This window comes from Misgurnus anguillicaudatus, chromosome 16, assembly GCF_027580225.2.
Source record: "Misgurnus anguillicaudatus chromosome 16, ASM2758022v2, whole genome shotgun sequence".
Classification (NCBI taxonomy): Eukaryota; Metazoa; Chordata; class Actinopteri; order Cypriniformes; family Cobitidae; genus Misgurnus; species Misgurnus anguillicaudatus.
Genome location: NC_073352.2, coordinates 33,372,545 through 33,396,297, shown reverse-complemented (window position 1 = coordinate 33,396,297; position 23,753 = coordinate 33,372,545). Strand labels below are relative to the sequence as shown.

Sequence of the window (23,753 nt, the reverse complement as noted above, 5' to 3'; positions counted from 1 at the left end):
CGTCGCAGCGCACTCCAGCGCTTACGTGCACGCACACAGATGATAGAGGGATGTATCAACAATTCTTAGTTAAGGTAATAACATATTTTAATATTGAAAATGAGTAGACTATTCCTTTAACGTTACATTTACATGGGGCGTAAGCGGTAACGCTTCCCATTCACTTTCAATGGGGGACGAACTGTTTCATGTGTTGCCGAACTGAATTGTAGATCCGTCAGCGCCGCGTCACTGCCCTTGCTCACGGCAGATGTTTGAACATTTCTCAACTTTTCATGTGGCGACCCGTGTGTCAACCAATCAGATAACCTTATGCAAATAACCTAGGCAGAGCCAGCTAATTACATTTATGGAAGACCAGAGCATGTGTTGCGGCCACGATGATTGGCTGTTGGCCACACTTTAGACGAGCCTTCCGTCAAGCGTTTACGCTTCCGTCCCATGTGAATGTACCGTAACAGACACATTTAGAAAAGCTTTAGGGTTTAATTAACCAGTCAGTCAGTGGCCGGAGCTTTATCAGTGTGACATCACATTAACAAGAATCAAAACAGCAAATTTAATGAGACTGCTTTGGTTTAATGTGGATTACAAAAAGAGAGGGCGGATTTTTGTTTTTATCGCAGGGTTGTTGTTTTCACACACTGCCAACACACCAACAAGCACCTTGTAAAAGTGGATTTTGCATAAAATTTCCCCTTAAAAACTTTATCTTTGTAGCTATTGGCATGAACAAGGCCTTACTGTGTTTTATATTTTCGTCCATCTCTGTATGTTAGAAGGCAGCAGTGGTGGTGGGGTGTCTGGCGGGGGAGTCTCCAGACCTCTGGGTTCGGATGATTTGCGTTTAATTGAGGAAGATCTCAGTAAACAGCTAAGTGCAGAGATGATGGACAGAGATCTGGAGCTGGATGCAGAGCCCTATGTCACCAGTATGGAGAATGGAGGCAAGTACAGAGAGAGAGAGAGAGAGAATATAGTTGGAGTTGTTATAGCTAATTTAGATGTCTGATTTCAATTGTGAAGGCATACTTTCAGAATACTATGCAGGCATAGCCAGATTAGTTTGTGATCTATAGTCAATATTTTGTTCTTGTTCTTTATTTCCTCAGAGATGTTTTTCTCGATGGGTCCCGGCTATATGACCAGCAGTATGTTGTCCACACGCTCTGGCAGTGAAATGTCTGACAGCATGGAGTCGTCCATTCACAGTCAGAGTAGCGTGGCCCAATCAAACCCTATGTCGTCACAGGTGCGTTCTGTTGCTGTCCACTTCCTTTGAAATTTTGTGTCTGCAGCTTGTGATTGGGTTCTTTATCATTTTAACCTGCAGGGTTCTCGCCGTTATCCTGTACCAGGATCCTTAACTAGTTTACCGCAATGTAGCAGACCCTCAAGTATGTATCCGAGTACACATGCATAGTCTTTTGTCTTTCTTTTAATGCAATCTATACTTCTTTATCCCCTTTAGAACGTTCATCCCGTGGTGGCCAATCAGAGCCACTAAAACCAGACTCCTTAATCCGCCTCTCTCTTGGCGGAGTCACTCTGACTCTGCTGGAGCAGGAACCGCCCACCAGGCCCGACGGGCTCTCGTCATTGGCCGAGGTGTCACGGCTGTTTTTTAAAGAGCTTGCTTTCTTTAAAGACAGCATGTTTAGCGAGAGAGACTTCCAGAATCTACGAGGGGGTTTTTCTAAGGCGTGTCCACACTCTCACATCAGGTACATAAGGAATCAAGTTGCTCGTTTTGTAGATCTATGTGCATGCATTTCCTCTGATCCTCTCTGACCTTTTCCAGGTTGACCGGTGCCGCTGTGCAGCTGGTGTGTGAGATGCGGAGCGCAGGGAAGCACATCCGAGCCATGACCTCTGACCTCTCATTCAGTAGGCTGGAACTACTGGAGTCCCTGTGGGACTCTGGTGGTCCACAGTACACAAAGGTACACATCACACCTGTCAACAAAACATTCGAAAAGCCTTATTACTTATTAATAAATATGTGTGCACGCACACGTTTTGTTCTCCCAGCTTTTGCAGTTTCAGTCAGCTGGCGGCTTCACGATGGGCACCGCTACCAGACCATGTGCTCAGATTCACCACAGTCTTTGTGAGAAGCACATGCGCAAGGTACCACAATTCATCTGTGATCTTATACATTTACACACGTACATGTTTCAAGTGTGTCCCTTATAGGATTATTAGGAACACCTGTTCAATTTCTCATTAATGCAATTATCTAATCAACCAATCACATGGCAGTTGCTTCAAGGCATTAACGGCTGTGGTCCTGGTCAAGACAATCTCCTGAACTCCAAACTGAATGTCAGAATAGGATAAAAAAGGTGATTTAAGCAATTTTGAGCGTGGCATGGTTGTTGGTGCCAGACGGGCCGGTCTGAGTATAATCTGCTCAGTTACTGGGATTTTCACGCACAACCATTTCTAGGGTTTACAAAGAATGGTGTAAAAAAGGGAAAACCTCCAGTATGCGGCAGTCCTGTGGGCGAAAATGCCTTGTTGATGCTAGAGGTCAGAGGAAAATGGGCCGACTGATTCAAGCTGATAGAAGAGCAACTTTGACTGAAATAACCACTCGTTACAACCGAGGTATGCAGCAAAGCATTTGTGAAGCCACAACACGCACAACCTTGAGGAGGATGGGCTACAACAGCAGAAGACCCCAGCGGGTACCACTCATCTCCACTACAAATAAGAAAAAGAGGCTACAATTTGCACGAGCTCACCAAAATTGGACAGTTGTAGAAAAATGTTGCCTGGTCTGATGAGTCTCGATATCTGTTGAGACATTCAGATGGTAGAGTCAGAATTTGGCGTAAACAGAATGAGAACATGGATCCATCATGCCTTGTTACAACTGTGCAGGCTGGTGGTGGTGGTGTAATGGTGTGGGGGATGTTTTCTTTGCACACTTTAGGTCCCTTTTTGCCAATTGGGCATCATTTTAAATGCCACGGCCTACCTGAGCATTGTTTCTGACCATGTCCATCCCTTTATGACCACCATGTACTCATCCTCTGATGGTTACTTCCAGCAGGATAATGCACCATGTCACAAAGCTCAAATCATTTTAAATTGGTTTCTTGAACATAACAATGAGTTCACTGTATTAAAATGGCCCCAACAGTCACCAGATCTTAACCCAATAGAGCATCTTTGGGATGTGTTGGGACGGGAGCTTCGTGTCCTGGATGTGCATCCCACAAATCTCCATTAACTGCAAGATGCTATCCTATCAATATGAGCCAACATTTCTAAAGAATGCTTTCAGCACCTTGTTGAATCAATGCCACATAGAATTAAAGCAGTTCTGAAGGTGAAAGGGGGTCAAACACAGTATTAGTATGGTGTTCCTACTAATCCTTTAGGTGAGTGTATGTGTATATATAATGTTTATCAGCATGTTTGTCCTTTTCTTTGTGTAGAGTGGAACCAGACGGCGTGTGGTGCGCAGAGACAGTGCCCTACAGGTTGAGCTCGAAGAACTGAACTCTGAGTTGGACCTGGATATTTTAGGTCGACTGGAGTACATCTTGCAAGCTCTGAGTCACTGCCCAACACCACCTCAAAGAGCACACACTGCTGAGGTCACTGCGCATCCTATCCTGTTCAGAAACGCCAATCAATTCTCCTTTTAGTTTTATGCTAAAATTCCTCTCTTTTCCTCTCTGAGCCTCAGTTGTTAGAGCTGCACTCCTCTCTGGTGCTTCAATCTCCTCACGCTGTGCTGAAGGTGCGTTTCCCTATCCCTGATCTTCGACCCCCAGGACTGAGACGACCCCTGAGCCAGCGTGCGGTGCGTAGTGAGATCTTGAGCTTGCAGATCTCCAACCTGGAGCTGAAGTCTCAACAGGGGCCAGATGTTCCTCAGGAGAGCCCCTTGAGCCCTGGAGCCAAACTTACCAAACTGCTGGAGGCTTGTTTCACAGATCTGCATGGTGAGGGGATGATGAGTTTTAATGAGCCATCCAGTGTACATGTCAGCATGATATAAAAATATATCTGCATTGTATACACTTTTTTATTATTGCACAATTCATCAATGGATGTTTTTTTGTACAAAAAAAGTGTTTTATCTGACAAGCAACTTAAAAAAATATGTTGCATTACTGCATTGGGTTAAGCATGTTCAGAAGGCCATTTCATGTTGTGTGTTAATATTGAAGTGTACTCTCTGAGCTATTCGTGTGATAGTTATATGTTATGTTTGCTTTAGGAGTGTATGAAGGCTGGGAAGGGGAGGCATTTCCCTGTATCCGTGTACAGAAGAGTCCAGATCCGCACAACCCTGAGTCCATGCCCAGGTGAGAAAGTGACTGTGTATATATCTACTGAACAATTGTCTGAAAAGGTGTACATAGGGTTGCCAACTTTCTCAGTCTGAAATACGGGACAAAATATGGCTTGCCGCAGCAGTCCGGATATGGTTTTGTGTACAGTGTATTTAAGCCATTTGTCAAAATAATAGCTAATCTCCTAATTAAATATTAATCTATACCTCTTATGCCATGGCAACATACGGTAGGTTTATTTAGTTTGTCAATTTACTTTTAACACAGTCCTTCAATCAAGTAAACATTTTAATTACCTTAAATATCTGTCTAAAACACTTGTGACACTGCTGCTGTTGCTGCTGACATCAAAGTACCGCGAGAGCATTGCCATAGCAGTCTCCTCTGTATGATTTCTCAAATCGCTCTTGCAGGATTTTTTTATGTTATCTGCCTCTTGGTTCTTGTGGCACCACATGAAGTCTAACAAGCCTGTTAAAACAGTCACTGGTTAAATCAGCGTAGCAGTCAAAAAACTGGATGCAGGACCCAAAACACGGGACGTCCTGGCTAATACAGGACAGTTGGCAACCCTAGGTGTACATCAGACAAAATATTTATTTTTTGATAATTCAAATTAATTATTTTTTAATCAACATAAAAATCCTTTTAAGATATTCTAGTTTTTATAATGAGTTTTATATAAAAACTAAATTCGTACGTCCTCATTTAGCAAGGTAATGTATTTATTTCACAAATTTGCCTGAATTTGATTTGGGAATTACACAAGGAAAATCTCCGGAATTGCTTGACATCAAAAACATTTCTACCCAATTAAAATGTCAACATCAAGATCATCAATTGTGTTTCTTGAACTCAAATAAGAAAAACGGTGATCGAATAATGTTCAACTTTACCTGCTGTCTGTAGGATCCAGGTGCGTGTGCATGAGGGTGCGGCAGGGTCTGATAAAAGAGGTCCGTGTGAAGGTCTGGATGGAGATTTAGGTCTGGGCTCTGTGTCTCTGGAGAATCCCTGTGAGCTCAGAGAGAAGAACAGCTCTCCATTCTCATCCAACCGCACTATGTTTGAGACAGAGGAGGTAAATCTGTTTCTCATTTGTTTATTTGTTTTATTGCTTGTTCTTTATTTTGATTGTTTTGTTAAAATTACTTCTATATCACACGTGTTTTATCAGGATGTATTTTCTGTCTTTTCTGTCGATTTGATTGCAATTTATGACGTCATTTCCGTCACAATTTTTAAAATGGCAAGAAAACTTTAAAGGGGGGGTTCAATGGTATTTCATGCATTCTGATTTATTAACACAGTTTTAAGAGTTGGTTTTGTCATGCTAAACAAATGCAAAGTGTCAAAAAGGCAGTAGGACGTGTTACAGAGTATTTCTGTGCCGAATGCACTTCGCCAGGGTTCGTACAAGTTTTGGAAAGTTTTAAAGTTTTTTCGAATACGGGACGGATCCAGCTGACGTTTCAGGTGTAAGCCATACATATCACTTCTTTTTATGTGCACTTCCTGTGGAAAAAACACGCCCACACGTCAATCAGTGGGAGAATGAGAACCGAGGACGCTAAGTCACCAGCATTACTTCACGCGACAACTTTGTTTTTTATCCAGGCTCAGCAATGGCCCAAAAGAAAAAGTGTGTTTTTGGATGTAAGGAGAAGAAATTTGGATCAGTGAACATTATGGAAACAATATATATGAAGAGTTTCGTTGCAAAACGAGATAAATCCATTTTTTAACATTTTTGTGAAAACATGTTTATTATTATGTCATCATGTTATTATTTTGTTTCTACTTAGCTGTATTTTTTAAGTTATGAAGGGATAAATCAAAACAAACCAACTGCAGGTGCATTGAAATTAATTGGAATGCACAACCAAAAAACGAGATTTCTGAACAATTAAAAAAATGGTGGTTATCTCGTTTTGCAACAAAACTCTTCATATATAGTCTGTTTATCCGGGGTTGCAGCGGAGTTCTACAGAACACCGGATCCATAAAAATCACAGTTTAGCTCTAAACACTTCACATCCCTATTGCGGAGCTGTCACTTTCTGCCACAAGTTGGGCTCCGCCCACAAAAAACATCATCTCTCTTTGCAAACACACAAAAGGTCTATAGGTACTCCAGATTAACATCAGATACGCAGAAACAGTGTGTGTTATGGGAGCTTTAAAGCGTTTTTCGAAATTGCACTAGGGATGCACTGAATGTTTGGCAACAGGAACTGTTCGATTGAAAATAGCCAAAAATAAGATCAAATAAATGCTTTCACACTGCCAACATCTTTGCTGCGTTTATAAAGCATGTGCGCGCCCCTCACGCTATGTTCACATTACCATGTGTGTCGCCCATCTCTTTTAATAAAGGTCGTTTAGAGGCATTCCTAATTCTGGTTGTATGATCAAATGATTAACCATCCTTTTAGTAAATGACAAAAGACAGAGGACATAAACTACACTGTTTCACTTTTATTGATAGTCGCTCCTGAAAGTCGCTCATCATTTGCATAAAATTGAACTGTTATGTTGCTGAAGACACCCATGCCGGTAGGATTTTGTCACTTTGTTCCTGTGTGGCTTGTATTGTGAACGGTGCATAACTCTATGCTGGTTGCTTTTTGATTGCGTCATCAAAAACATTTTCACATTTCACTTATCCAGCCAAACACCAAAAATGCTTTTTTGCTATTTGTGGCGGAATAGTTTCGGTTGCCAAACATTCGGTGCATCTCCTGACATAGTAATTAAAAGATTTTAGACCGATCCATTATCATATGAAACTGAAAATATATCTCTGCCAGTCTCTGGTTTTAAAAATGTCAAGCATGAAAATTTAAAAATGGCTTAAATTTACTTTTTTTCCCACCAGACATTGAAAAACAAAGTCTGGAGTAAATGGGAACATTAATTTAAAAACTCTTACTTATCATTTAACACTTTTTGTAGCATAATTTAAAAAATTAGTCCTAAAAAATCTCATTACCGCAACAGTCAGAAAACATCAACACTGACATATTTTCAAAATGACATGACAAACCTGAAAGAACATAATTTGGAGGTTCTGCATTTAAAATCAAAGTATTATGCTTCTATTAATTAAATTAACATTTAATAAGCATCTGTTGCGGTAATGATAATCAAAATGTCGTGTAAGCATTCTGACAAGACAATATTTCAAATTAACTGTAAAAAATGATCTTACCTGGTAGCCATCTTGAAGTAACTGGTCCATGTGCTTGGTCACTCAAAATCAAACTTTATTAAAATTCTGTATGTGTGCTTACACTGTTCTCAAAAAGTGTTGCGGAGGATGAGAACATCAGGCATGGATACATCATTTTCCTAATTTTTCTTCATTATTATTATACATGAATATTCAGTACATATTTTTTCTGTCATCTAAAGTAGTCTAGCAAAACATCCATTTATTTTTTTCTTAATATTTTTGTGTTAATTTGATTAAATTACAACATAACGCATGTTCAAACACAGCCGGACACATTGCGGTAATGAGAATTTCAGCAGAAAATGAGATAAAATGTACAATTATAAATTCTTATGTTGAAATCACACATTGTGCAAGGTAGAACACGGTATTGTGTTAATTCTGATGCTTTTTAATGTTACTATATTACACATTTTAAAGCTAAAATCATTAGTGCCGTGGTGTTTCAATGGTTTCGTGAGAATCACCCATACAACTGTATCTTCTGTCTGGTTTTCATCATTTCATCTCTCTTTTTATTTCAGATGGTGATACCAGCAGACCCAGAGGAAATGAAGGAGTTTCAGTCTCAGTGTATATCTCAATGTCAGTATGTGGTTGATATCACGTTTCCCGTAGCATGTGTCCTCCTGCCCAGTAAAGAAGCCTTCCAGAGCATATACAACAGGTTTGCTTACACTACTACCATCAAAAGTAAATCTCATATTCAGCTTTAGGATTTTAATAGCATTGTTCGTCTTTCTTTCTCCCTAGGATTAATAATGATCTGTTGATGTGGGAGCCCCCTCCATCTCCACCTCCCCAAGGACCCTCCTCTTCTTTACACCGTAGTCCCTCACATCATCGCAGAGCTGAAGATGATGAGTTTTACCTTTGTAAATCTGCCTTCAGACTGGGTCAGTCCACATGTCGTATTTCAAACGATAACATGCTTTGGTTTCAATGAAAGATTATCTTCTAATATTATTTTCGTATCCTCTCATCGCAGAATCGGACTCGGAGGAGGAAGAGACTCAGTTTTACTCAGCCAGCCAATCGAAGAGGAGGAAACAAGTGGAGCCTCAGTCTAGCCATGGACTCAGCTTGCTTTGTTTAACCGTGCTGATCGGCAAAGGTCGCCTTCAAGCCGTGACTGACTGCAAGGTTATTCTCAGGAAAAATATCATTAGTTCACAAGAGGATATGTAATTAAATATAAATAAAACACCTTTGTTGGACCAGGTATCAAAATGTCACTACATTAAATATGTTGATGAGTCGTTCTCTTCATCTCTAGAATGAAGCTGGTCGCAAAGTGGAAGAGTGTCACGGGGAACTCGTTTTGGATTTAGAAGGGGGGAAGATTTTTAGTGTGTCGCAACATCTGAACAACCCCAATCTTAACTTCCTGACCATAGAGAGCAGAAAAGTGGAGCTCTATCATAAAGGTAACATCATAAAGGACACGTTAATTTTGAAGTTACAGGTATTTAGCATCTTTCTCTTATATTTACAGCGGAGGTCGCCGACTCCCCTATCCCTGCAAGATTGGAAATGCCCAGATTTACTGCCCCTGGATATCTGGACCCTACCATTTACCCCACGGAGGTGGGGGTGAGCAGCGTCGGTGGCCGAGAATCTGACATTCAAATGCTGTCGACCGCCATTAAAATCACATTAGACCTTGAGAGAAATGTCAAGGTTTGTGTTTCACCGCCTTGTTTGCCACTGCATGACCTGTAGACACTTTTATTATTATGAAGTTATACATTTGACCAATTCCAGCGTTATGCATGTGACGTTTGCAGTATATTGAAATATAAATTCTTAGAGAATGAACCGTCTATACTCTTGTTTTCTGTTTAAGATGAGGCAAACATGCATGCGATGCGACATAAAAAGGACACAAGTTTTTGGGAGACAACACACTTTGGAGGAATTTTGTTGGAACCAAAAGCAATAATAACCAATAAATGTAGAAGGGACGGTTTTTTACCTCTTTCCCTGCCTGCGTTTTTAATTAAAAGTTTTTTATGATTTCCAGAAAATGTTCTTCTTTAAATATATAAACATACAATACGTCAAATGAAAGAACAGAGCTTCTGCTTTTAAGAAAAAAAAAAACATTTCATCCGATCTTCATTTGTTCTCTTTTTATCACTTCTCAAATATGAGTAGGTTTCTTAAAAAATACCAAATTTTGAACAAAAAGATAATTGCATTTTTGTGAAGGACTTTTATTAGAGATCAGATTCAGAGCGATGATCAAAACATACACTGAGTTTTTACTGGTTTTGGATCAGTGGCACTTTAGTGTTTTATAAGTTGTGTTAGAGCGCCACCTAGTAGATAATAGCGGAAATATGGATTGTCATAAAAACCTGTCATTGGCAGGCATGAGTTTTCTCTTAACCCGTGTGGGTTGTTCAAATTCACTACTCTTTCGGGTTGTTCGCGGCTGTTAACAGCTGTAAAAAATTATCAGATGAATATTTTTTCACTTTTTTTGCATAAATCCATTAATCAACCTCAGAACTGATTAAAACTAACAAATGTTTCTTAAAAAAACAATTTTTGAGTTCATGACTGATCTCATTGATTTGGGGGGGGAAACGCACAAAATGACTTATTTTCAATATAAAAAGTGATTGTGAACTAGATTTGTGGTAACCTTTTTGGGCATGTCAAAGATTGGTAAAAATATTGGCTTTGATACATTCTTAGTTTTTGTGCAGCATCAGATTTGATTTTTCTCCCACATTTACTTTTTTTGCCCAAATGACTTTCATTATAACATTTTTTGATTGCATGATTTTTTTGGGGGATTTTTTGAAGCCATGACATCATATAATCACACATTTTTGATTATTAGTGGTTTTTCCTTTTGCAAAGAGATAAAATTTGTAATTTTTACTGTTGATCACCATTTGGCACCATTAACCCTTTACTAAAGTTTTAATGGTGCCACATTTGTCAGCCGTAAAAATGAGACAACCAACAATAAAGAAATGTGGTTATGATGGAAGTCAAAGGGGCTAAAAAGCCACAAACAACTAATTAGGGAGAAAAAAATTAAATCTGATGCTGGTCAAAAACTAAAAATGCATCAAAGCCAATGTTTTTACTAATCTTTTACCTTCTCAAGACTGTGAAAAAGTTTTTTTTTTTTAATAAACAGTCCACAATCACTTTTATATTGAAAATCTGTCATTTTGGTGTTTTGATGTTTCCCCAAATCAGTGACATCACTTATAAACTTGGCAATTAAAGAGTTAAATACTGTAAACATTTGGTAGTTTTGAACAGTACTAAGGATAATATAACAGATTTATGCCAAAAAATTTGAAAAATTAATCTGATTTACAGCAATTTAATTTAGTGTCTGTTTTCATCCACGAACAACAGAAAGGGTAGAAAATTTGGCCACAGTATATTGAGTTTTTGTTAAATTTCAAAGCATTTTCTCAAAATATGTGTCAATATAGGATTTGACACCAAAAATCATTCCATTTGCTGAAACAGAGAGAAAGTTGTGGCCAAATTAAGACAAAAAAAAAACAGTGGCTGTTAACAGCCCGAACAACACATCTCGAGTTATTTCGTCCATTAACCCTTATAACTCCTCAATGGTGTGGAAAGAGTTAAGGAACATTTATTATTTATTTTCACTTGATTTTTGTATGCGCGTTTATGAGAAAAAACAACTTTATGGATGTGACATTTCTGAAATTTGCACTTAACTATTAAAAAATAAAAAATGCTTTAAAAACTTTAACCAATACTTTGCATGGGTACCACCAAATATTGGCATCTAAGATTTCAGTATAGTTAAAAACTTTACTTTTCATGATAAAGTTGACATTTTTGGATTTGCTCATTTCTGACTTATTTCTTTTGCAGGAGTTTGTGGTTGCGTTGCGACTCCATGGTGCTACTTTACGACATCACATGGCATTGACCAATCACAGCTGGCATGAACAGGTTGGCAGTCTGCATATAAAGCTTAAATCTTTTCACGGTGTGTCGGATTTGTCTAATGTGCATATTGCATTTTTTTATGCAGATAGTTGATTTCCTTGATGTTATAGATGATGATATTTTAGGATACACCGCACCTGCTGTCATTACAGTACTACACACTCATCTGGCCACCTGCGCGGTCGACTACAGGTATCACAAGACTCCCGACATCACAAGACTTTTCAAATATCCCTACAGACATTCTTACTCTTTCTTTGTCTTTTCTCTCCTCCAGACCTCTTTATCTTCCTCTGCGAGTTTTGTTTACCGCAGAGTCCTTTTCTCTGTCCAGCAACATCATCGTGGACACGGCAACCTTTCACCTCAGGTACCGATGATGGGTTTCCGACCCAGACGGTTTTATGGATTTGATGAAATTTATGTTCATTTGTTTTGTGTTTTGTTTTTCTTGTAAGGTTTATCTTGGATGACTCTGCGCTGTACCTGTCAGATAAATGTGAAAGCGATACGGTGGATTTGAGACGAGGTTTGTTTTCAAATAATGCACTTCTGGTTAAATATGTGAATAAGCAGTAAAAAGTATTTTTTAATTATATTTTCTCTCTGCCTTAGACTATGTGTGCGTGTTAGACATCGATCTGTTGGAGTTGGCCATCACCACATGGAAAGGAACAGACTCTAGTAAACCAGTTAGTGTCCCACTATGACTGACATGAACTTTCCATACATTTGAATTATTAGTATATATTTTTCGGTGTTAAAGTGATATTAAAGTAGCATTTCACCCATAGAAACATGAATCTTTATTGAAAGTACGTCATATTTGTAGTCGAAATGTAACATACATTTTGAATTTGGTGCCTTTTTGACTGAGAAAAGGGGTGTTTGTAGTCTCACCCCCTCAACAAAGATATTGGACTTCCTGCTTTCAATGATGCAAAATGATGATTTTTACATCATTGAAAGAAGGAAGTGCAACCCTAAAATATGTATTTCTCCTGTCTCGGCGGCAACTGAGGAAATGATGCACGACCATTCAAAAACGTGACTCAGGTTCCAACTATACAAAGCTTAATATTTAAAGGGACACTTCACCCATTTGCATTAAAGCTGTAACGATAAATCGCGTATCATATTAAAAAGACCCGTCTAAAATCGATTCTGAATCGCAAGGCTGCGATTTTGTGTTTTATGCGCAGCTTGTGCGTGTCAGTAAGAAGTCCTTATCAATCTAAAATCATTACGAGTCGGAGTCATTTATAATGTGCATTTAAAAAAGAAACACTCGTTAAACAAAATCATTCAAATATTCTTTATTATCATGAAAATACAATCTGAAGAACGGCAATATAAATATTCTTCTAGACATTTCCTGGAATAGTGTTTGTAATCCTACTTCTTCTGTGGCACAAAGGTAGTTTCTGCAAGAAAGCGCCCTCTGGCTTTTGGATGTGCTCGGATTTCATCGTAATTCATTCAAATTCATTCATTGAGAAAATGCGCATTTGCACGATTAATCGTTACAGCCCTTTTAAATATGTGTTCAGAGTTTATCACACCACAATAAAATGTGTTATGAAATACCCAGACAAATTTGAAATGATAAAAGCCACCAAGTAAATTCCTAAAATCCGGGAAAAGTAAGCAGAATTAAAGTATGCTCTGCAATCAAACGTTGGGGGCGTGTCCACTGTCATTGCTGAAACCATGCCCACTCATTTTCCAGCCCCCTAGAGTTAAATATTTTATTTTTAACGTTTTGGAATCGATTCAGCCACTTTCCGGGTCTGGTGCTAGCACTTTTAGCATATCTTAGCATAATCCATTGAATCTGATTTAGGGATGTTAACAATTAATCGATCTTCGATTAATTGTCGATAAGAATAAAATCGATAAAACTTAACGATTGTCGAAAAAGCAAGCACATGTGTCCGGCGCCTGCGCAAAGCACATACACAGCTGGTGAAAAAACTAACCAAGCGCGAAGAAGTTAAACTAGCCATGATCACAATGATGCTCGATGCCAAACACACACTTGGGCTTTTTGTCCTCATTCGAGACGAGGCTGGCTGCTAACATAACAAAATTGCATCCGCAGAGGATCTGAGAGGGTCCGATGCCGAAAATCTAAACAGTTAGGATACTGAAAGCAAAGACCCTCTTCAGGGAAGCCTGCAAGATTAGCATAGCAGCGCTGCTAACGCTGCTTTAGGGAAGGCGTCCAGAAGCCGTTTTTAATAAACAGATTAAAATGAAAAACTTAAATTCTGGCAAGAAACTGTTAAGTGTAAACTGTAACTGACTGTCGTCCGAGGCAAAATCCGCTTCTTGTGGGAGGGGCAAGTGCTATGCGGTTGTCTGTTTGCAAGATGACTGATGTTGATTGTGCATTTATCAAGAGAGTTACCAGTTTGTATTGGGTAACCTTACTATAGGGGGAAAATAAACGGCGCGGATCGATAAACGTCACGTGACTCAAAAGTGAAGTGTGTATTACAACTTACCAGGTTGCCCAAAGTCCTTACTGACACTCTTCCAAGCGAGGTCCTTTTTATTCCTGTCTCCTCTATAGAAATAACAACTTGTGTCATATAGCTCAGAGTGACTGCTTGAATGAGTGACTCCGGGCGGGGCTGCCACCACAGCAGCAGGCAGGCTCCTGATTGGTTAACGCGGCGCGAAATTCCGCCAAAGTTCAAACTTTTCAACTCGGGCGTCACCTGCAAATTCGCGTGAATCGCAAAACACTTGATGATAATGAAACTTTTATTTTGTCATGGATGCATACGACTGTGCGGAGTGCCCGTTATGAGGCGGAGTTTACTGTGTCTATTAGTCATTATATTTCGTTACTAGATTAAATTGATGATTTTTATCAAAACACCAACTACATTGACTCATTTTACAATCCCACTAGCATATTATTTAGACAAAATAAAATCTTTTAATTCGCGTGAGGAAGCTGGCGTTTTATGCACACTTTTATGTCATTGGCTATATGCCACTGCTGTAATGGCTTATTGCACTATTACTGTTAACGATTATTCGATTGATTGATCGTTAATTTAAATGATCATCGAATATGGGAAAATGCATAATTTGACATCCCCAATCTGATTAGATCATTAGCATCGCAGTCGAAAATAACCAAAGAGTTTGGATATTTTTCCTATTTAAAACTTGACTCTTTTGTAGTTACATAGTGTACTAAGACTGACAAAGAATTAAAAGTTACGATTTTCTAAGCAGATATGGCTAGGAACTAGATTATTACGCCAGAATGAGAGTATAGTTCCTAGCCATATCGTCTTAGTACACGATGTAACTACAGAACAGTCAAGTTTTAGATGGGAAAATATTTTTTATACTTTTTAAAGCGATGCTGATGGTCTAGTCGGATTCAGTGGATTGTGCTAGGCTGTGCTAGAAGTGGTACCGCCAGACCCGGAGATCAGCTGAATGGATTCCAAAACTAAAAAAAAAATACAGTATTTTCCGGACTATAATTCACACTTTTTTTCATAGTTTGGCTGGTCCTGCGACTTATGCTGAATTTACACCAGCCGTGGTAGAGGCGTGAAGCACGAGTGTTTTCAATGTGTCAATGTGCGCGTCTGGAGGTCTCGCGGCGCGGATGAGGCGTTTGGTGTGGCGGGAAACACGCGATTCCGCCTCATTCGTGCAAATGGCGTGAATTGAGCGCCTGGTGCGAGACGCGTGAATGGTGGTTTTTGTGCATTTTGCGTTTGACGCGAAATGGCGGCTGCCGCCCGAGTTGAACTTTGGCGGATTTTCACGCCGCATTAACCAATCATGGGCCTGCTTGCTGCTATGGCGGCAGCCCCGCCCAGAGTCACTCATTCAACCTGAAGGAACGCTTGATATTGTCTGTGAGCAGTCACCCGGAGCTATACGACACAAGTTCTTATTTCTATAGAGACAGGAATAAAAAAGACCTCGTTTGGAAGAGTGTCAGTGAGGACATTGGGCAACCTGGTAAGTTAATACACATTTAACTTTTGAGTCACGTGACATTTATCGACCCGCGCCGTTTATTTTTCCCCTATAGTAAGGTTACCAAATACAAACCGGTAACTCTCTCGATGAATGCACAATCAACATCAGCCATCTTGCAAACAGACAACCGCATAGCACTTGCCCCTCCCACAAGAAGCGGATTTTGCCTCTGACACTCGTCACATGCAAAATCCGAATGCATTCAAACTGTTCAAGCGGCACACTAGGCGCGGTAGACGCGATTTTGAAGCCCGAAAACGCGTTTAATGTAAACGCAGCATTATAGTCAGGTGCGACTTATATGTCAAAACTAACATGAACCAATAGAAAACATTACCGTCTACAGCCACCAGAGGGCGTTATATGCTGCTTCTGTAGCCTACCCCTGAAAAAATTAACTGAAACATAAACTTAAAGACAACTGAGAAAGACTAACAAAAAAGACAAACAAAATGCCCCCAAAAAGAAACTTTTATTCTGCAAATAACAAACTGCAGTTAGTAAAATATGCAGCCGAAAAAAATAATTTTCTAAGTAAATGTGATTTATAGTCCAGTGCGAGTTATATATGGTTTTTCCTCTTCATGATGCATTTTTTGACTGATGCGACTTATACTCCGGAGCAACCCAACTTATAGCCCGGAAAACGCGGTAAATGTTTAACTCTAGGGGAGCTGGAAAATGGGTATATTTTCAAAAAAAGTGGAGTGTCCCTTTGACTTCCAAATACCGCTACAACCTGAATGGATGCCCGTGATTGTGTTAGGGGCGGAGCCCCATCTTCAGTGGCTCCAGTGTGTCATCGAGCCACCATTTTAACCCTGCCCAAATCATCCTGAACACAGAAATCTGGAAAAACTGTTTAATGCTACATAAAATTCAGCAATACATTTCGAACATTTATGATGTGTTTATAAACAATTCTCTGAAATGACTTTATTATCGGTGTGCAATATTTCCAGACCCAGCCGCTGTTCGAGCTTCGCTGTTCCAATAACGTCGTTCACGTGCACACCTGCGCAGACTCGTGCGCTGCTCTGGTCAACATGCTGCAGTACCTGGTCTCTCAGGGCGACCTTCACCCTCCACCCCGCCACACGTCTCCAACAGAAATCGCCGGACAGAAGCTTCCGGTGAGATTTGTCTGCTACAGTTCTGGTATACTTTATATTTTTGACCTTTGAACTCAACTCTGGAGTGTCTGTTTCCTTCCGCTGTCTGAAAGTCCCGCCTCCCTCCCTTCATGCCCACCAGCGGAGACAGCCGAGATTAATCAGTATGACCTCACAGATGCCTTGATTGACACAGAGAGAATCCTACAGGAAGACGGACAAGATTTTGGTAATGCAAGCAACAGTATCTGTGTGTGTGTGTGTGTGTGTGTGTGTAACAGAACAACATTAATTTGTCCACCCTGTATTTGTCGAGCAGGCTCTCCCTCCATCCGACGAGCCTCACCTGTCTCCGTCTACTTGTTCCCGGGAGAAGCCCCTAAGCCCCGCCCCTCAGTATTGGAAGGGGAGGAGTCTGATCTTGACGGACTGGTAACCACGGCTATGGAGGTTCATGCGGATGTGATGTCAGAGGACGGCTCCGAAGGTTCCACCGACAATGATGACTTTTGCATCCTAGAAGCTCCTGGGATGGGCATTCCGGTTTGTACCTGCAGTTTGATTGACATCCATTTGCTAACTACGTTTACAATTTTTAAAAAATATAATGCTAACTCCTCTGACAGCCTCGAGATGGTGAGCCTGTGGTGACGTTGCTGTCTCAGGACCCTATAAAGGTGCGTGATGGGTATTTCTCACGACCACGAGGCAGTTCGGACCTTCTGCGTGCTCCGGTCCGGTTTCCAGTGCCTCAGAATAGAATCGTGCTCCGAGAAGTATCCATTATATGGCACCTGTACGGTGGGAAAGATTTCGGGGGCAAACCCAGCTCCGCTCACGCACAGCACAGTCATAAGTAGGTTTGAGATCAAAGTCTCACAGAAATCACAAGATACACGCAAGCTACAAAGCCTTGAGATGTTTACGTTTTTCAGGGTTCGAGCAGCGGCTCCCGGCGCACGCGGATCCCCTTCTCGTTCAGTTGGACCTTCGCGGCCCCAAAATTCTTGGCGCTGGGTTGGAGGAAGTGGCAGGCAGCACACGCTGCTCATGGAGATACAACTCACCAAGGTAAAACGAGTGTGTTGGATGGTAAACTTTGTTCAGGGTTCCCACAGGTCCTTGAAATCCTTGAAAGTTTGTAAAATCTGGGGGGGAATTCAAGGCCCTGGGAAGTTTTTGAACATATACATACATAGATACAGGTCATTGAAAGTGCTTGAATCTATTTTATGCAAGAAGTTTACTGGAAAAAAATCCATATTATTGTCCTAGTTTAGGATAATATCATAAAAATTCTTGACGTGCTAAACTGTTCGCTTTAAATGTTTATATCTTCTGTATGTGAATGTTGATTCATACCAAAATGCTTTTTTGCATAGTTGTGTTCGACACATGAAAACGTCTCGGGTTACGTATGTAACTGTTGTTCAATGAGAAGGGAATAAGACGCTGCGTCTCCCTTGCCATACTTCCTGTGTCCCTGTAACGCCGTCTTTGGCAATATTTCAGATAGCGATATACTTCCTTGCTCCCGCATCACCCTGTCTTTGTGGTTAAGCCTCACCATTGGTTAAATTTGATATACACATTCAGACGCACTTACCCCTGGAGGCGTCCCCAAAGTGTCACCGTAGTGACGCAGCGCGAGTTCCCTCAAAAGGGAACTGTAACAATGTATCTTAAAAGGTAATACGATGTAACCTTGCTCTTACTTGAAATGTGTCCCCACATTTAGTTCTTGAATTTAAGGGTATTGGACCTGGAAAGTCTTTGAAAGGTCCTTAAATTTGAAGTTAACTAAGGTGTGGGAACCCTGTTTGTTTCACTCAGCAGTAGCTGTAACCACTTCCTGTGATCTCCAGGTCAGTTTTCAACATGAGACGTACCCAGTGCTGTCGCCCTCGGGGCAGGACGCAGAGGGGGCGGGGCTTGGAGAGCAGCCTATTTCCCGTCAGGTGTTTATTGTACAGGAGCTGGAGGTGAGAGACCGACTGGCTTCCTCTCAAATCAACAAGTTCCTGTACCTGTACACCAGCGAGAGCATGCCGCGCAGAGCCCACTCCAACATGGTAAGGTTTACTGTGCTAAAACTGACTGTTTACGATAATCAACATTACGCTCCCTTTTGCATAATGAATTACGCTCTTGACATGTTTTAACCCATTATTATGTGATATCAGGTACTTATGTAGTCATATGGATTGATGGATACATACTCACTGACTTTACCCACTTTATTAATCCCTGTAAGGGAATTGGTTGTTTTTTCCTTTAAAAATTTGTCTCTGTTTGTGTTGTTTTGTGCTGTAGCTCACTATCAAAGCACTACAGGTGATGCCTGAATCGGGTCTGGGCGGTCCAGAATGTTGTCTGAGAGTGAGTCTGTTACCACTGCGACTCAATATAGACCAGGTACGTTATCATCTATATGACATCATATCTTTATTATTCTGCAACTTTAAGGTTAAAAGACTCCAGTGCACATCATGCATCATTTGTTTTTATTTTTCAGGATGCACTTTTCTTCCTAAAGGACTTTTTCAGTACCTTGGCGGCAGGAGTTAATCCGTACCTACCGGTCGACCCTGCGGCTGAGGTTAAGGGCCAATCTCATTTCTCTGTCTTACCCCTTCCCCTTTGTCTTCGTCTTCCCCTTGCCCCTCGAAACCGAGTAAAGGGGAAAGGGGTAAGACAGATCGTTCGTCTAAAAAATGAGACACCACTCGATTATCGTTTGTGTCACTTTCCCTTGCCGCTAACCGGCTGCTACGTAAACAGAGAAGCGTTGACAAACAAAGAAGATGCCGTTGTCTCAGGTTGTGGTATCGATTGCCTGAGCGGAGCTCAACAAATAGCGCGTAACTTAGCTGCTAGCTAGCGCCTTAACTAGCGATTCAAAACAAAAACATTACAATTAAAACAGCTTGAACATTTTATTAAAAGTATCATAAAACATGTGTGTCATATAATCTCAATTAAACTGCAGAAAATAACGTTACTTTCATTTGTGCGACTCCTTGACAGTTCGACTCTTGATGTCGGCTCTCCTGAGAAATTCCTACGTTAACGTTTACCCCTCTCTTTCAAGTGTGGTCCTTATCACACTTCGTTTCAAGGGCTATGTATCCCTACGCCTTGGCCCTTAGTTATTACAATTTTTTAATCTAAAGCCTGATTTATACTTCTACGTCAGACCTGCGCCGTACCCTCTACGCAGTACTATACAATTGTTGTGTATGTTGTTGAAGAAGCCTCAGCAGTGGTGCTTTGATGGATTGCAGTTGGTATGGATCACGAACCACGGTTTGGCTGGCATGCGATTCACGGATTAATACGCAAACTTAACGTTAAAGTGAATTTAAACAATTTAACCGCAAAAAAAAGGCGTTAAAGTGAGCAGTTTACGCACAAATGCGCATATGGTTGAATGTGTCCGCTCCTGCTCCAGTCAGACATGATCATCCCTATGCCCTTCGAAGATTAAAGTTTTTATGTGAAGCCACTGTTTATGCTGCGCTGTTTAAAATTCGCCCACCGTCTGTGTGTGCGCAGGGGTTTAAGGGCACTCAAAAGTGTACACATGGAGAGACGCGTTTCAAAGAGCAAGCGAACATAAAATCTTTCTGTTCTTGACAGGGCACATATAAACAAAATGATCTCCACAATATTCTTTTTCTAATAAAAACATTTGTTTATGTCTTAAGTGTATGTATAGATTAACTTTTTCCCCGCCAGCGTTTTTAAAAAAGTTGCCAGCCAGCGCCAGCATTTTTCATGATTTTCACAAAAGTTTAATGCCTTCCAGAAAATGTTCTTCTTATATAAACAAACAATATATCAGATGAAAGAACAGACCCTCTGCTTTCAAACAAAAAAAACGTTTCATCCTACCTTTATTAGTTCTCTTGTAATCACATTTCAAACATGGGTAGGTTTCTTCAAAAACACCCAATTTTGAGCAAAAAGCTGAGATAATTCAATTTTTGCGAAGGACTTTTGATAGAGATCAGATGCAGAGCGATCTTTAAAACATACACGGAGTTCTTTCTCTTTCACGTGACGCGCAACTTCCGGGTTGTATAAGTTGTGGAAGTGCGCCACCTGGTGGATAATAGCGGTATTGCGGAAAGACGGAAAATCTCGTCATTGGCGGGGGAAGCGTTTTCTCTTAATTGACGAGATATCTCGTCAAGGACGGTGAAAGAGTTAAGATAAGCAGAACTGTGAAGAGACGGTAACCTCAATTAACCTACTTAAGTCTGTGTCATTAATGTTAATCAAACAGCCCAAGACAAGGAGAAAATCACTTCTGTAGCTCGAAAAAAATACTAATTATATTTAATTTATACAATAAAGACAGTTTTATGATTCATTTGATTTGATTGTACCTACTGCTAATTTTAGACTTTACTTAATGTGCAATTTTGTCCTTTTTTTAATAGATGTTATTTCTTTATTTGTTATTAGATTTTCCCACTACTTTTTTTTGCTAATCCAAAAAATGATCCAATCCGTGCCTCAAAACCGTAATGTGACCTGAACTGTGAGTTTTGTGATCGTCACACCCCAGTAATGGCGGCATATAGACTCTTGTTACAATCCGATTTGTCAAATATCACTTTTTACTGTCGCAAGCAGAAAAGCATACGTGAGCCTGGACCACAAAACCAGTCTTAAGTCAAATGGGTATATTTAAATTATGAATTTTTTTATGCCAAAAATCATTAGGATATTTAGTAAAGATCATATTCCATCAAGATATTTTGAACTGTATATTTCCCAATGTAAATATATCAAAAGTGTATTTATCATTGGTAATGTGGGTAGCTAAGGACTTAATTTGGACAACTTTAAAGGTGATTATATTTATTTTATTTTTTTGCACCCTCTTATTCTAGATTTCCAAAAGTGTTATCTTGATATTATCCTATCCTAACAAACTACACAACAATGGAAAGCTTGTTTTTCAGCTTTCATATGATTTATAAATCTCAATTTCAAAAAAATGTACACTTATATAAATTTTTTTATGAATTTCATAGCATCGCTTTTCCTCATATGTGACCCTTGTTTTGTGGGCCAGGGTCACATGAGGAAAAGCGAAGCTGTATGTCGCAAATTTTTTACCTGAGGAAGGGGTTTCTAGCAAACCAATCACAGTGCTTGCGGTCCGCATAGAATGATGTGTTGTTATATTTTTGGGGAGGTACGCGACGCGTCAGGGTATGGCGTAGGGTATGCATGCAGCTACCTCGATGTGGAAGTACAATATAAATTGGGCTTAATCCTGATTATTTGACATGACTACCATTGCTTTAGTCTAGGGCTGCAACAACTAATTAAAAAATCGATAATGACATTCATTGTGAACGAATTTCGTTCTTCATATTTCGATTACATGCTCCCACACCACTGTTAGACAGCGCGGACACGAATCCATTTCATACAGCCTGAGCTGTGCGCTTATATTTAAAGGGGTGGTTCAATGGTATTTCATGCATTTTTCTGCAAGTTAGAGATGAAAGGATTCACTAAATATAGTCATTGGGATGCTTTTGGACTAATTTTGAATGGCCATTGGGTTGGTTTTGTTATGCGGATCTGGCAAACAAAGTGGTTAATAAAGATTTAATTTCCTTTAATATAAGTGAGTATTTTTGAACCTAACAGCTGACTATTACATTTTATTTCACCGTTTTAGTCTTTTGGTGAATCCTGGTTTAGTTTCAAAGACGACATTCAGTGTCCAAATTCTGACCACTACATCTCTTTCGCTCGTTTCTTTTTCCAGTTAAGACTGACGCTTCTCTGAAGCATCCGGACGACACAGATCCTGCCTCTGCATTGGGTCCCGATCTCGCAGCCTCCGTAGAAACGACCTTTAGTGAGCAGAGCTCCTCTTCGGCTGGCTCCTCCTCATCTTCTGACCAACCAATCTACTTTAGGTAAAGACAGACACCAAATCGCATTGCAATGTGCAACAGGACCTCTTTGGTCCATTATCAGTAACGTTCTCTTTCTTCTTTAGGGAGTTCCGATTCACATCTGAAGTCCCCATCTGGCTGGACTATCAAGGAAAGCATGTGGTCATCGAGCAGGTCGGAGATCATATTATTGTGTAGTTCCTGTATTGAGTTATGAAATGCCAGTTTTTTACTAGATATAATATAAGTCTCAGGTGTGCCTAAAAATACCCAAAAAAATTTAGCATGTCCGAAATGCTCCTTTTTGAGTAGAAGTTTTCATGTGTGTCCCTTTAAATGCAAATCAGCTCCATACTCCCTTACCAATAGACAGTGAGCGCTTTTAGTTCAAATAGGTCTGATTTCTGTGAATACAGTCTGGGGAAATAGTATACTTAGCTGCTTAGGGTTACAACGTGCTAACAAACACATTTAGTAATGCTTTTGGATAAAATGAACCAGTCAGTCAGTGGCTGCGGGCGAGGCTTTATCAGTGTGACATCACATTAACAAGAGAATCAGAACGGCATGTCTAATGAAACCACTTTGGTTTAATGGGGATTAAAAATTATTTTTTTTTTCTTTGTAGGGTTGTTGATCACACCCTGCTAACACGTTTATGTCCAAACATTTTGTAAAAGTGGATTTTGCATAATAGGTGCCCTTTAACAGCATGCACACATGAACTAAAACTAATCTAGAAGGATCTTTAAAAGATTGATGGATCTTTAGATATCATCTGTTTTTTTTCCATAGGGAACATTTGCGGGCATTCTGATTGGTCTGGCTCAGCTGAACTGCTCTGAATTAAAGCTGAAGAGATTATGTTGCAGACATGGGTATTAAATCATCTCCCGTTCTCTTTAATTTATTCATTTTTAAGTTACACCTTGTCTGCATTAATGTTATACACCAGCTAGTCTCGCATAGCCAAATGTTCACTTCCATTAAATCCACACGACGTGTCTTGTCTCAGGCTGCTGGGTGTTGATAAGGTGATTCAATACGCTGTGAACGAATGGCTTGCCGACATCAGGAAGAACCAGCTGCCGGGGATTTTGGGAGGTGTCGGACCCATGCATTCTGTCGTACAGCTTTGTGAGTACATGTATTTTGCAGTTCTGTAGTGTACTGTAGGTGCATGCTTATA

The 23,753-nt window shown here is 40.1% G+C and overlaps 1 protein-coding gene across 1 annotated transcript in view; it reads left to right on the top strand.

The window, feature by feature from the left end:
• atg2a (autophagy related 2A) overlaps nucleotides 1–23,753 on the top strand; it is a 35,204-nt gene that overhangs the window by 8,642 nt on the left and 2,809 nt on the right. Inside the window, exons 8-39 of the mRNA XM_073854533.1 lie at nucleotides 780–947; nucleotides 1,113–1,252; nucleotides 1,334–1,397; nucleotides 1,472–1,724; nucleotides 1,802–1,943; nucleotides 2,032–2,130; nucleotides 3,447–3,608; nucleotides 3,695–3,959; nucleotides 4,238–4,325; nucleotides 5,223–5,394; nucleotides 8,073–8,215; nucleotides 8,302–8,444; nucleotides 8,537–8,691; nucleotides 8,825–8,975; nucleotides 9,044–9,228; nucleotides 11,428–11,508; nucleotides 11,591–11,697; nucleotides 11,783–11,875; nucleotides 11,964–12,034; nucleotides 12,121–12,197; nucleotides 16,488–16,658; nucleotides 16,740–16,866; nucleotides 16,957–17,180; nucleotides 17,264–17,493; nucleotides 17,573–17,708; nucleotides 18,503–18,709; nucleotides 18,951–19,052; nucleotides 19,153–19,242; nucleotides 22,437–22,585; nucleotides 22,669–22,738; nucleotides 23,360–23,442; nucleotides 23,580–23,701. Coding sequence (XP_073710634.1) covers nucleotides 780–947; nucleotides 1,113–1,252; nucleotides 1,334–1,397; nucleotides 1,472–1,724; nucleotides 1,802–1,943; nucleotides 2,032–2,130; nucleotides 3,447–3,608; nucleotides 3,695–3,959; nucleotides 4,238–4,325; nucleotides 5,223–5,394; nucleotides 8,073–8,215; nucleotides 8,302–8,444; nucleotides 8,537–8,691; nucleotides 8,825–8,975; nucleotides 9,044–9,228; nucleotides 11,428–11,508; nucleotides 11,591–11,697; nucleotides 11,783–11,875; nucleotides 11,964–12,034; nucleotides 12,121–12,197; nucleotides 16,488–16,658; nucleotides 16,740–16,866; nucleotides 16,957–17,180; nucleotides 17,264–17,493; nucleotides 17,573–17,708; nucleotides 18,503–18,709; nucleotides 18,951–19,052; nucleotides 19,153–19,242; nucleotides 22,437–22,585; nucleotides 22,669–22,738; nucleotides 23,360–23,442; nucleotides 23,580–23,701 — 4,470 coding nt within the window. The remainder of the gene's footprint in view (nucleotides 1–779; nucleotides 948–1,112; nucleotides 1,253–1,333; nucleotides 1,398–1,471; nucleotides 1,725–1,801; nucleotides 1,944–2,031; nucleotides 2,131–3,446; nucleotides 3,609–3,694; nucleotides 3,960–4,237; nucleotides 4,326–5,222; nucleotides 5,395–8,072; nucleotides 8,216–8,301; nucleotides 8,445–8,536; nucleotides 8,692–8,824; nucleotides 8,976–9,043; nucleotides 9,229–11,427; nucleotides 11,509–11,590; nucleotides 11,698–11,782; nucleotides 11,876–11,963; nucleotides 12,035–12,120; nucleotides 12,198–16,487; nucleotides 16,659–16,739; nucleotides 16,867–16,956; nucleotides 17,181–17,263; nucleotides 17,494–17,572; nucleotides 17,709–18,502; nucleotides 18,710–18,950; nucleotides 19,053–19,152; nucleotides 19,243–22,436; nucleotides 22,586–22,668; nucleotides 22,739–23,359; nucleotides 23,443–23,579; nucleotides 23,702–23,753) is intronic.